General features: G+C 42.1%; 1 protein-coding gene across 6 annotated transcripts in view; it reads left to right on the forward strand.

Moving 5' to 3' along the window:
* LOC131663124 (uncharacterized) overlaps positions 1-13,150 on the forward strand; it is a 64,158-nt gene extending 51,008 nt beyond the window's left edge. For 3 of the 6 annotated variants that reach the window (XM_058933237.1, XM_058933236.1, XM_058933235.1), the window contains 7 exons: positions 6,237-6,568; positions 6,983-7,308; positions 7,944-8,444; positions 8,523-8,842; positions 9,116-9,214; positions 9,279-9,971; positions 12,645-13,150. In XM_058933237.1, the coding sequence (XP_058789220.1) occupies positions 6,294-6,568; positions 6,983-7,308; positions 7,944-8,444; positions 8,523-8,842; positions 9,116-9,214; positions 9,279-9,971; positions 12,645-12,974 (2,544 nt within the window). In that variant the 5' untranslated portion in view covers positions 6,237-6,293 and the 3' untranslated portion in view covers positions 12,975-13,150. Of the gene's footprint in view, positions 1-6,030; positions 6,158-6,236; positions 6,569-6,982; positions 7,309-7,943; positions 8,445-8,522; positions 8,843-9,115; positions 9,215-9,278; positions 9,972-10,467; positions 10,920-12,644 lie in introns of those variants that run through there. The other 3 variants (XR_009301826.1, XR_009301827.1, XM_058933238.1) reach the window with 3 other exon arrangements.
* Positions 13,151-13,429: the final 279 nt, after the last annotated feature.

Here is a 13,429-nt window from a genome sequence, read left to right on the forward strand (position 1 = left end):
CAGTCTTCGTACTTGTTTTGTTGTTGCTGGTGGATGCGCAAATAAGCTGCAACGCGTTTCGTTCGCTATCGGCTGTCGATGCACGATGTACGTCGTTGCAAATTTCGAGCAAAGATGATTTTGTCAAAATTACAATTTGCTAAACTCGATACCTGCTTGTGATACATTTAATTGAAATTAAAATTGCTAAATCGTACGCTAAATCTCACACTAAATTTTTCTTTGTCTCGGCGAGTCGGTAAATTAACGTGCAGACCTTTCATCATTACCGCTCGCATACACGATTGTTTATTGATTTAAAAAAAAATTGCCAGCAAGACAGTGTATACTTTGCGTATAAAGCTTTGATTACAGGTAATTACGCTGGATAAATGTCATCAACGCTTTTCGTTGGTCGCGGCTGTAAGTAGACATTAAATACAAAGCCAAAGCTGCAAGTACTTTTCATGGCTAAATTTACAGCAGCAGCCGCGACTTGTCGGCGCGACGCATATCCGCCTTGTCATTTCCGCGCGTACTCGGAGAATTTATGTTACAAAATTTGCTATAACCCGTGGAAAAAATTATTACAAAACATAGTAATCCTGAGATACTCTGACCGCAGTAAAAATTGCTATCTAACGTAGTGAAATTAAAATATCGGAAGTGTTACTGTGTAACATAGTAAAATTTATTAGAATCCATAGTAATTACCAATATCAATAGAGTACAGGAGATCAGCTCGGTAAATTTTACTACGAACATAACAATTTTTATTCGTTCTTTCAAACTAAATTAAAATGTTATATTTGATTCGAATAATTCCATAGCTCACATTAATGTTGAAATATCAATACATTACCTTTATCACTATGCTATATATATTCCGCATTTTACCTATTTATTAGTTAGTAAGTGAACCTATTACGTCTAGTTCGCCTGGTAGCCGCTTAACCGCACGCATTTTAACATACATGATTCAGACTGACATTTTCTTATATAGTAATCAAATATTTACTCTACCAGTAGCGAGAATTGAAGGCCATTTACACGTGGCCCCTGCCACTTACGGCCTGACTAGTTGTTTCTGCGTAATATACAGCTGCTTCTGCGTACACACAATTCGACCTTAATAATTTTTGCTATATTCATCGTAAAAATTGTTTGAATCATAATAACTTTTATCATGTATAGATCAATTTTCTTATTTGTTATAATAAACTCTTTTAAATGTGCTCATATAAAAATTATGATGGCCATAGTAGGCATTAGAAAAAGTTAAATAAATTTGATTATAACTCGAGAGCATCCCAGTATTACTATGTTTCGCCGTAAATTTTACTACAACTACAACAGATTTTCTTATAGCAATTCTCCGAGCATGTTCATCATGAGAGGCACTCTCTCTCTCTCTCTCAGCCATTTGCTTTTTGTTGCCGTAAGTGAAGAAATAAAGCGGAGCTGTCGGTGCGGCTACGTATTAGTCGTTTCATTCGGGAGAAATAAACGTTTTGAGATTGGCGTAGGCTGCGGGATGGCTGGTGACACAAAAGCCTCGTTTTCTCTTACTTTCCTGCTTTTGCCGCTTGACTAATCGGCTGCTACCGCTTGCCTATCTGTTTTGTTTTTTCGCACGGCATTTATAAAGTTCGCCGCTGCCGATTGAGTCTTTACGCAATTGCGCCTGTCCCGTGTAAACGATAATTGGCACTTGCAAAACGGAGAGCGAGAGAAAGAGAGAGAGAGAGAGAGAGAGAGAGAGAGAGAGAGAGAGAGAGAGAGAGAGAGAGAGAGAGAGAGGATTGTCCGCGATGCGCGCCACGGCAGGATATGGTCAGGCGCAATACCTCGCCGAGAAAAGTGTGCGTTTGCTTTTGGCGCGAGACACTTACTCTCGATGTCTACGTCGATCCTCAAACTCGACGAACGTCTTTGACAACTCACGAGCGTCGATTACCCTTCATTTGCATCGCTTGAAATTCGAGTGCGAAAGATATCGCTCGTTAAACTTCCTCGCTCCGTGTGATATTGATGAGGTGACTTCTCGCCGGGCAAGTCATTAGTCGATCGCGTACGTGCGCGCGCGTCATTTTCTCTAATATCATATATTCAACGCGCGTCATTGCACTCAGAGTTCTATCGGCGCCGCTGCTGTGAAAGTTGCAAGATCCGATCTCCCAGATTTATAAACATTAGCGGCGATTTTTCGCTCGCTTGCGAGTTTCGGCAAGAGATAACAGTGCGCGCTAGGCGTGTGCGCGAGAGAACGTATAGCGGCAAAGTTTCGTTCCGTAAGATCTTCGGAAAAGATTTGTATCGGCGAGTTTTCCCGGCGTGCACAAATCATTCGCAGAGAGGTGCAGGAGAAAGTTTCCCCGGCGCGCCGCGGCTTGATTACACTTCGATACACTTGCGTTTGCAATTGTGCGCGACATGATTGACTGCATGCCGGCACTGCGAGAGAAGCACGATGCCACGCGCGCAAGCAATTATTGTATATAAGTATTACAAATTGTCCGCGATCTGCTCTCGGTGATTAGGGCGTCGCAGGGAGCACGCGGCGTTCGTCCGAAAATTCTGTACGGGTTACGCAACAGACGAAGGTCTTCCGCTTCCGGGCTGCGGATATAAGAATCTGAGTAACACGTGCGCAGGAGCTGAGTGAAAATGTGTGCGACCTGCGTGGGTCAGGGAGAAGCCGATGTATCGGGGGATCGAGTGAAATCTTTCCTCCTCAGAACTACTTTGGTTTGCCTCGAGCCTTTAACGCGGAAACTGCGAGAATGCGCATCGATGACTCGCTTTCTGTCAGTCGCGCGCACCGAGTGAGACGCGGATCCGCGCGAAGGCGTTGTCCTATATTTCGTTCGTTACGAATGCTGCGCGTGAAATCGGTCGGTCCGCCGAACGTAAGCTTTGGAAAAGCTCGCCATGTACGGTCGAGCCCACCCGCAAGATCTGCAGCAAAAAAATCCCTCGACCGATAATGATACACCATGCGATTTTTTGCGGAGCCTACGCAGCACGTGATAGGTCACGACTCGGTAATTATAAGCCTATCGTGTGGAGCTCGTCGATTATACGTCACGATTGAATTGACGCAATAGCAAGCACCTTTTGCTGCTGAAAATGCAACGATAACCGAATCGGGTCAACTTTCGTCTCTTTCGTCGGTTTGTGGAGTAGCTCATTGATACACTGCGCCGCGACCAATTTCTTCTGACGCCTGCTGTTGGCTTTTCTTGTAGGCCAACGGCTATATAGAAGCGAGAAATCGTCGGCATCTCTCTCCAACTACTACTAGTATTTAGGCGAAGGTGGAATTTTCTTATACGCCGACTTTCGACGACGACTCGTCCAGCGGAAGCATAAAATAAAGTAGCAATGCTTTCAGCTTAGTTTGCTTTTATAGTACTTTCATCGTCGGATGAAAATTGATTCGCTCGCTCTGCAAACTTGGAATACGAAAACAATGAATTTGGAAACTCGTTTGGGTACTTTCAATTTATTCGATGTTAAACCGCGCAATAATAGAACTCGAATTCGCAAGTCAATTTTACGCACGAAACAATTGCCTTCAGCACCGTGTTTACGAGTCAAGGATAAAGCAGGTATCCGTTGAAAACGTATTACTTGTGAAGATATTTGTACGTATATGCCGAGGTTATGAAATGCATTAGGACTAGCTTAAGTAAACAGAGTGTATATCCGCTTGGCAAGCGAATTGCACATGTTGGTTATTCTCGCGAATTAGTCAGCGATCGAAAGCAGGGAGGGCTGAAGCGAGCGAAGTACGAAATTTCCCATGGAAAAGCCGAGGGGATAAAAGAGAGCAGTGATTGCCGAAACGCAAGCGAGTCACGCTTGCGAAAGGATACTCGCAACCTCGCTGCAGGTCCAATTAAGGCAGGCGTGGCTCCGGTACACATGGCGTCGCGCGGGGGCGGCAGCGACGAGTGCGCCCCGAAATGTCGTTAAGACCCAACGAGCGCGAAGCACACCTTCGCTGCACGCAGTGTTCTTTCTCTCCGCTCGGAGCTATCGTTGCAAGAAACAAACTTCCGTGTTTATCCGGCGGCTCATCGCGAATATCCACCGACTGATCGATGATCGCTCGTCGCTCTCTGCCGCGGCGAGTAGCTCGAGTAGCCGGCGAAACTGTCTCTCCCCCTTTCGAGCGTGCGCACAAGAAACGTCGCGTCGTCGACCCATCGAAATCGCGAGCAAACGCGTGTGTTGCAAGAGTTGATTGCTCGCTCACTTTCGGTATTGCATGAAAACCCAGCAAAGCTGCCGATCGAAACTCGCCGATATTAGCGACGAGCCCGACATTGGCGCGTGGAAGTGAGTTACGGATCGACGCGGCGCTACTGTCGCGGCCGCGCTGGAACGTTCGTTACTAGATTCATCACCGCGGAGCTTTACGCATGCATATATGCCGATTTGGGGTAACGCGCATCTGTGGCAGCAGCAGGCCAGCTCGCCGCTCATTGTTCCTTACGAATCGGGCCGCCGCGCGGGCAGGAAGCAGCCACCACCAGTTTTGTAAACCTACCAGTTCTCTTTTTCTGCCTCCTCCTCCTCCTCCTCCTCTGTATTTCTTCACGCGGATGAGCTTGTATGTGTTTCAATCTAATTAGCTGCTATGTTTTGTAACTGTAATTATAGTCTGACTAGCATAAATTACGAACTTGAAATTGTTTTCAAATTACGTCGCTGTCAACGTTTTTTACAAGTTTTACGAGCTTTCGTCAGCTGTTTTCCTGTCTACACAAATTCCACGTAATTTACTATTTTGGCTGCGAAATTGTTACTGCGTCATGCTGGGATTTAATTTCTGGCTCGAGACTTTTATTTCAGGGACGTTGAGCGTTGAGAAGTACATCTTATTACAGAGCGCGAAACAAGTGGAATTAGGCGTATTTATGAAAGAAAACGTATGCGGTATTTTGCATTCCTCCGAGTGAAAGTCGTTGCGCCTTCATCCGCGCCCACATTGCAGCAATTTCTCCAAAAAGATGATCGTTTTTGTTTGAAAAAAAAAAAAAAAAAAAAATTCTCGTTCTTACGAAACTTGCACGCAGATTCCCTCGCATAATTGCAGTCGAAAAGGCGAAACGCAAGTAAAGCACGTGCTCTGTGAAAAAAAAAAATTGATGAACAATTATTACAGCACGGAGCGACAACCGGTTTCACGTGTACACTTCACATTAATTATCTTTTATCCTCGCGCAGAGTTGTCTTTTGAAGTACGCATCCGTAAAACGTGTAGCAGAACCAAAAGAGACGGCCTATTTGAAATCAGTGTAAGGTCACATTTTATGAAAAGTCAATCAAGCGAAACTCGCGAGATTCCAACAAAAACATCCTGACCTGGAAGTAGTAAAACTCCTCAAGCATGAATTTAAGACCAAAGCGATCTACTCGACTGGCTATCCCTGACGCTTTTCCCTTCCTTTTGTTTATGCGTGCAACCGAGCAAACGTTTAAAATTTTATCGCGCCATTTGTTCTCATAATAACAATACATTTAAATCAAGGTTTCATCCCGGCTTTCTACGACGTCGGAAGAAAAACAATTAATTGTTGACGTCAGCTCGTGCAATTTTCAATTTCCCAATCCCATCTAGTTTTGTTCGACCGATGGTTTTACTTTTCTTTCAACATATGTCGACTTTATCGACGCTCAAATCTATCCCAAGTTTTATTCAAAGTTGTATCCGGCACGTACACACAACAGAAGCTAGTCCGTGTTTTTCTCATGCGCTCAATAATAGAAAAAAAAATTTATCCGTGTAGAAAGTGAAACGCATGTTTGTTTAAGAGCATTTTCACTTCAATAAGGAAAAGCTTGAGATATAGGAGCGGCGTCTTATATACATCCTCGGATAACGTATAACATTAATGTATGGCTGCGCGTAACAGCGTCAAATAGACATCAATATAAATCTGGAAAGAAAGCACTTTAGGAAGGATTCCAAAGTAAATTTCATTAAAATGGCCTTTTGTTCCTTGTAAAACTGATCTCTCGAGCTGGCAGGAAATGCATAATGTAGTCAACGCCTAGGAGAGAGACTCTATCGGGCTCAATTCATACGGGCGTTTCAATTTCTCTTTGGATATTTATTTTGGACCGTGAGACGCGTAAAATCAAGACTAGAGTATCACTTCGCGGCAGCGTGAGTCAGAAAGCGTGGAAATGCTAAATTTTAATTATTATTATTCTATTTAACTGTTTCTTCTTTGCGTTTATTGCAGTGTATCACTGGCAGTAGCGAGAGCGTGGTGGGCGTGAACGGAGTCGTGGAAGGTGGCATGGAGTGCATGCCCCTTCGGCCCGGGCCGTTTCACTACCTGATAAGCGAGCAGGCCAAATCGCTGGTCGCCCTACAGGAGTTGCAGAATGAGGTCGGCGCCTTACTCGAGTTTCGGGACCTCGTCATCGAGACCTTCCCAAATCTCAGGCACAAGATGGCCGTCACCGCATCCGCCCACAACAATTCCACTTCGCCAACTACCAACGGCGCCGCTTCCGGGCACATGTCCTCCGGCCAGGGCTCGCACATGCCTATGCCACTGTCCAGTCAGAGGTCCGTATTAGTTTCACTTTATTATTTTATTTGCATCGAAAGTTGAGACGAATTACTATTTTTCACGCGACGTGCGCCTGATTCAATAACCAAGCCATTTTAGACTTGCCATTGCTATAACTACCAATTCTCGCCCCGATCGGGCAAAGTCATTTGGTTTTTAAAATTCTTATCTGGTCTGAAAATTTGTGCACGTTAAACTTGCGACGGAAATTAGGACAACAACCTATTTTACTTACTTGTTGAGCAAGTTGACGTTCAAGATGTTTTCTAGAGTAAAGACTGTTGGGTAACTTTCCAACGCGATCAGCTTGTTCTGTGAAAGATTAATTTGTCCAACTGATTTACGATATCGATGCAATATGATCTCTCGAAGAAAAGAAGCTTAATAGTAATAAAGACAAATTGGAGCAGTCCGTCGTCGCGGCGCATCGGCGAGTGGGAGCCAGGAAAGGTGAGGCGGCGGGTGGCGCAGTCGCGAGACAACAACGACTCATCGTCGCTGCCACGAAGCCGCAGCAATTCGCACAGCGGCGGCAACAAGCACAGTGCCACGGTCCAGGACTCGGGTTTCAGCACGGAGACCTCATCCAAGGATAGCGCGTCCACGGCTATACCAAGGCCACAGAGTCCGAGCAGTCGGCCGGTACTCGACGAAGCCGAGGATGAGCTTTGGAATCTGCTCGATGTTATTCACAGAAAAGGCGTCAGACTTAGAGAGGAAGTCGAGAGTCTTCAAGGTATGTAGTTTTCCAACTGAGTTACTTTGCATAAACGACGAATGGGCATGAGACTTTTCTTCTTAAACAAACACCAATACATAACGTAGTCTTGTCAGAGATAGGAAGCTTTCACATTCTCGCTCCCTCTCTCTCTCTCTCTCTCTCTCTCTCTCTCTCTCTCTCATTTAAGAGAGATGGTGTGAAAGTACATTGTTATTGATTGATTAGACATTTTTAGTATGCTTTATGACACCATCATTATGACTGTCTCGCTAATTTCATATTAATTGTGTTCAGTATTTCACAGCTAATGCTGATGCTGCAAACTCTCACGCAAACTATCAAACTTTTTTCAAGTGTCTTATTATTAAAACTACACATACGTAAGAGTCAATTATGAGTGTTCATTAAATACCATCCAACCCCTTTACCAGAAGTTTTATACTATCTCAAGTACCAATTAGTTCTACTAGAACTTTCATTCAATAGTTTCTACATGCCATCGAGATAGAAAGTCCTTCAATTTATCTAATCTGAAAAAAGTTTTTTTAAGTAATTAATCTTCTTTACTGCTGCCAATACATCGCACCTTTGATTTGAAATTAACAGCATTATATTTAGTAAACGCTAAAGTTTAATTTATAATCGTGCAGGTCGCTTGGAGAGCGTTGCACCGGAGGACCTCGAAGATGTGCCCAGTGATATCCTCGACGCGGTACGCAAAGTCTCGCGACACTCGGACGACCAAGAAGACGACCAACGTCGCCACCGCCATCGCCATCGCAGGCTCGACTCGCCAGACGAAGATCTGCTGCTCATCGATGATGAGGGCTGTTCGCAGTTGGCAGTGCTTCGACGTGAGAAGTTGCAGCTGCTGGATAAAGTCGCGGAATTGGAAGCCGAAACGATTTCGAGTCGAGCGCTAGCCCAAGAACTTCAGTCGGCACTCAAGGCTGGATTAGACGGCAGATTAAGGGCTGGACTTGAGGGCGAGGATGGTGGTATTCTGGCGCCGGCTGTTCAGAGACTGCAACCCATCGAACCCAGCGTACCTACAAATCTCGCCTTACAGTCACCAAGGGGCAGCGGGAACGCCCTTAATATCAAGAGCAAGGACTCGGCCTTCGTGAGCGTCGTTTCTGGAGATATTAACAGTAAGATTGACGTGCATCATACTTCTGAACGACCTCGTCGTCGACATCGTAGCTAACATCGATTGACTGGCATTGCAGATAAGGCACAGAAAAATCGGTTCCGCACGAGGACCATCGAGAAGAACGTGCTAGCGTGCGTGGCGATGAGCCGCTCGATCGAGGATGTGACATCGGCAGTAACAGCGTCGGGTGACAAGTTGTCCACGTCGAGTGTGGACGAGAGGCGAAAGCGACTGGGAGCTCTCGACTCGGTGCTGATATCACCGAAGCGGCTACCTCTGTCGATGCAACGGATGCGCCGTAGCGACGTTGACGCACACAAAATTGCCGCAATCCTACGCGAACGCTCGCCGCTCGAGCTTCAACGACACCTCATCACTACTACCGTCCAGAATCAGGTGAAAATGCATTACTGTGCAAACAGTTCTTTTGCGAATTGTCTCGTTGCACAAACTATACGATTATCGCGGATGATACACGATACGACGCATTTGATGATGTAATCTGCTGTAATAAGAAATAGGTACTGAGAAGTTTTACTGACGTCGTTGTATTGATTCGTTCGTTTTCGTGATATGATACGTATGGATCAATCAATAAAATATATACGTGTAGGTATGCACTGGCTGTCGATGAATACCTTGTGTTCATTAATGGATTTTCGATTTCAGGCTCTTCAAAAGCAACTAGATGAAATACAGAAAAGCACAGAGACGCTTTCCGAGCGATTAGGGAAAGCAAACGAAGAAAACGAAGATCTACGTTTCCAGGTGCGTGCATCTTTCGTTGTGAATTCACGAGCAAAGAGACGATATGATAATTGTTTCGTTTTAGTTGGCCGAGCGAAACATCGAACTGGAAGGCACACGAGCTCGTATGCGAGTTTTGGAGCGACTACAGCAGCGTCCTGCGACAGAAAACGACGCCGACGATGAATCCGAACCGCTACGAAATGGCCATCACTTGCAGAACGGCTTTGACGCGGGCAGTAGCAGTGCGGAGTCATCGCGCGATACACTGCACACTTCACATAACACCAGCTCCGAAAGTCCTTTGAAACCATCGCCTCGGCGGCGACCTAGTCGAATTCCGCTGCCGGGCGCGACCAAAGCCACGGCTCCGAAACCTCCTATCACCTCGACCCCTAATAACAGTAATTTGCAACACCGACGCAACGACAGTAAGGATTCGCTGAGGTCGTTCAAAAGTAATAATAATTCGTCGATAACGTCGAGTCGGCTGTGCGCGGTCAAAGCTGCAGCTCGTGATTCAGGTCGCGAGTCGTTGAGCAAGAGTACCAGTGGTGCGATCAGGGAGCCGACTAGTCGCTCGTTACCGCGCAACAGCTCAAGAGATTCCCTCGGCAAATCTTCGCTGTCGAGAACGCGAGACTCTCTCGACTCGAATGGCAGTCAAACGCCACCGAGAAGGCCGCCCGCTCCGGCGCGCAGATCTCATAGTCAAGCACCTAGGCCCGAGCAGTCGCCGGCAGCATCAACTATCCACATGCAAAACGACACCGCCAAGGTACGCACCACAGGCTCGAAATTCCTTAATTGGTACCTTGGTACTTGGCTAAAGTCTTAGAGCGCCACTCGACAGAGACACGATGCGCCGCTCATGGAACGAAAGATCTTTGTCTTTCACCCTTCGTAGGGACCTAGCTGCGCTTCCATAGACGTCAATGAACTTATTTTTTCTTGTTTTTTATAATCGAAAATTCACCATACCCTTCATATGACTACCTATAATCACGGACGTTTCCCACAAATGAACATTCTTACTTTTATCTATTGCTGTACGGAATATTGTTCGGCTCGACTTCATTATCTATTTGTTCTACTTATATTTATTGGCGGTCTCAATCAATACCCACTTGTATACTCTTCTGAGAGTGAGAGAGCACTGACTTTTGACTGTTTTCTACTTTTTTTGCCTTTTGTTAAATTTGTTTGTTTTTTATTACTTTCAAATGTCGTTGTTATACCTTTTATTATTGTTGTACGTTCAATCGTGATTTCAGAAATCTGTCATCGGAAGATCGATGGGGAAGCTTAGTTTTTATTTTCTAAAAGTTTATCACTAATGACTATTACGAAACAATTGGTGCATTTAACGAAAAAAATCCATACTATAACGTTTATATCAAAGTAATTTCGGATCAGATAATTGTTGTTAATTACGTTATCATCATGAATCAATAATAAACACGACGTCTCAAGGCAACCTATCTTAAAAAACCAATACGAGGACTGTCTACTAGATTCCATAACGGTTACACGCCGACACACCATGCAAAACCAATTCCATAAAAAACAAACAAAAATTGCGTCACTTCTCTACGACATCTCTTGCTGATCTACCACTAGCCAACGAAAAGAGGCGGAGATTTTCCCAACTGGCAGTCCGCAATACTTATTGAATCGAAAAAGGCCCCACAGTCTCATTCGATCGCGCATTCTTCGTCGGTCATTCGTAAGTTATGCTTCTTTTATTTATCATTTGCTTCAAGACGCTTCTCTTTTATAAATGCCGGTGAATTTTATGCTATTTGCACCTTTTGCAAGTTGTTTGATACCGTCTGTTCTTCTAGTAGCTGCATCCGGTACATTCTGCACTCAAGTAGTTACTACTACAGTAGGTAGTAGATTGGTTTGTTGTCCTTGTCTGCTTTGCAAACCCACAATTCTGCGCATAAAGTAGACTTTTATTTTTTAAGGTCTTGATTTTTTGGGAATTTGGCATGTGCACGCATTTACTCACGTAGTGTAAACGGTTGAACGTTTTTTAAAACTTACAACCTTTTTTAATTACTTCATTTATATGAATTAGTACTGAAAATTCATTAATTCTTCTCGAAAATCGTTTTAAAATTGAACGGTTCTTATTTAACGAATATTGACAAAGATAACTGTAAAATAACTGTAAAAATTAATCATAATAGTGAAATTAGTAATGGAAACGCGTTTTATTACATATTTGAAGTAGTGAAATAGTACAGTCACTACTGTAAATAGAAAAACATAGTATTTATAGAAAACTATTTTAGTAGACAGTAGAAATGCACGTCACATATATTTATCATGCACGCTCACTTATCATGCATCTTACTATTACGCTTTATCTCATCTATTAATTCTTGTTAATTACTTTTTTATTTTTTTCAACTTTTTGTTGGCTACTTCATGATCACATTCATTGATATATCGTCACACATTATACTCATCAATCACGATGTTTTATTTCAGGTTTTAAATAAAAAATTTGTGCAATTCGAAGCACAGGAATTAGTTAATCATTCTTTTCTTTTTTAACTTTTTCTATATTGTATCAAACAAACTGGATTTCATACTTTGACTTGTGCAATTTATTTCAATCCGTGTTGCACTAAAAATGTTATTTTTGTATTTTTATTTGTGTTGCATTTTTATTTGCTAAAGTTTTTCTCAGTTTGCTGTCATATTGTAATGTTAAAAGTATTGTTACTTTCAATTTCGGCTCTATACGTATCCAAATAAATCTTTCATAATAGCGATTGTTGTGGTAAATCATTCATAACATTTTTAGCATCAATTGTGATGTTTACTTCTTTGGTCAAAGGTATTTTTATTTATTTATTCTTATTAAGAGCTTTGGACCGTCAATTTTTCAAAGTACTTAATATGTTCTAAGTTTCAGCATTACATTTTTTATGATAATGTGTGTTATTTTTTATAATGCGCAATGAAATTACAGCAATTCTCATTTTTATTTAAACAGTGTAATTTTTGAAAAAGTAGGTAAAATAGATAAAATAGCTTACTATTTTTAAATATTTATATTTTAAATATATTTCTTTACAAATATTTGTAGCTGCATCTTCTATCATTTACATTTTTTAAGAATTTTATTCATTAAATATGGAAAAATAGACATTAAATTTTATTTCAAATTTAATGCCAATGCATCAAAGAGAAAAAAAATTAATAAAACTTTAAATAGTAAAGCAATGTTTACAAGTGTTGTTAATACAGTATAATTATGTAAATCAGCTTGCTTTAAAATAATTGCTTGTGCTACAAATTTGAAACTCTGAAATTGAAACAAAGCATTCCACAAAGTATAGAAGATGGATAAAAAATTATTAAAATAACATAAATAACGATAAAAGTTTGATTTCCGTTTCACGCTAGATAATTAACGTGATCTTTAATTTTGCAGAGTATGCAATCATCAAATCCACCAAGTTCATGGTTGTCATCAGGTGTATCATTGTATCCTGACTCGCTGAATTCTATGAACGTTCCCAACGAAGAAGACGATGAGGCTTCATCGCGCACGGCTTCAACAAGAGTTGAGTTTATTATCGGTTCGCCGACGCGTAAGCGCATCTTCAAAACTCCATGGAGCGTGCCTGAGTACTTTGATAGTATAGATACCGAAGGTATGACGCATGAAGACTTGGCTAGTGAAGAGTATCAGTATGAGGGTGAGGCTTTAGCCGACTGCGATTCGTTAGAATGCGGAGATAAATTGGAGAGTAACAGCTGATAGGAGGCGAAGAATAGCTCTCATGTGGAAAGTGGCATAAAAATGAACTTTTTAAAGTCGAGAGATTGTTGTGTTTTATAATTTTTCCGCCTAGAAAACTACAAAAATATATGCATATCCATATGTGCACATGTATGAATAATTTTCTAGGAACGCTTAGGAAAAGTTGGAATGACTCGAATGATGCTCAATGTTTTTGCTTTATAAATTGATTTTTGGATTGTTGAGTAATGTAAATTTGTCCACTAGATAAGAAAATTTTACTTTTTCGTCGTCAAGTGCAATACAAAATTCTTTATATACTTTTTGAGAATTTTTTATTTCGTTGTTACTTACACATTAAAGCAATATAAATTGGTAATTTTATTTATGAAAATAGCTTTAGGTTTTCTATGAAAATTAATCATTTTTTGTTATGTCTAATGTTTGACTAAAATAAACTGTTGTTATTTTGT

The sequence above is a fragment of the Phymastichus coffea genome, unplaced genomic scaffold (assembly GCF_024137745.1).
Source record: "Phymastichus coffea isolate CEN01 unplaced genomic scaffold, Cenicafe_Pcof_1.1 PCOF00031, whole genome shotgun sequence".
Lineage (NCBI taxonomy): Eukaryota > Metazoa > Arthropoda > Insecta > Hymenoptera > Eulophidae > Phymastichus > Phymastichus coffea.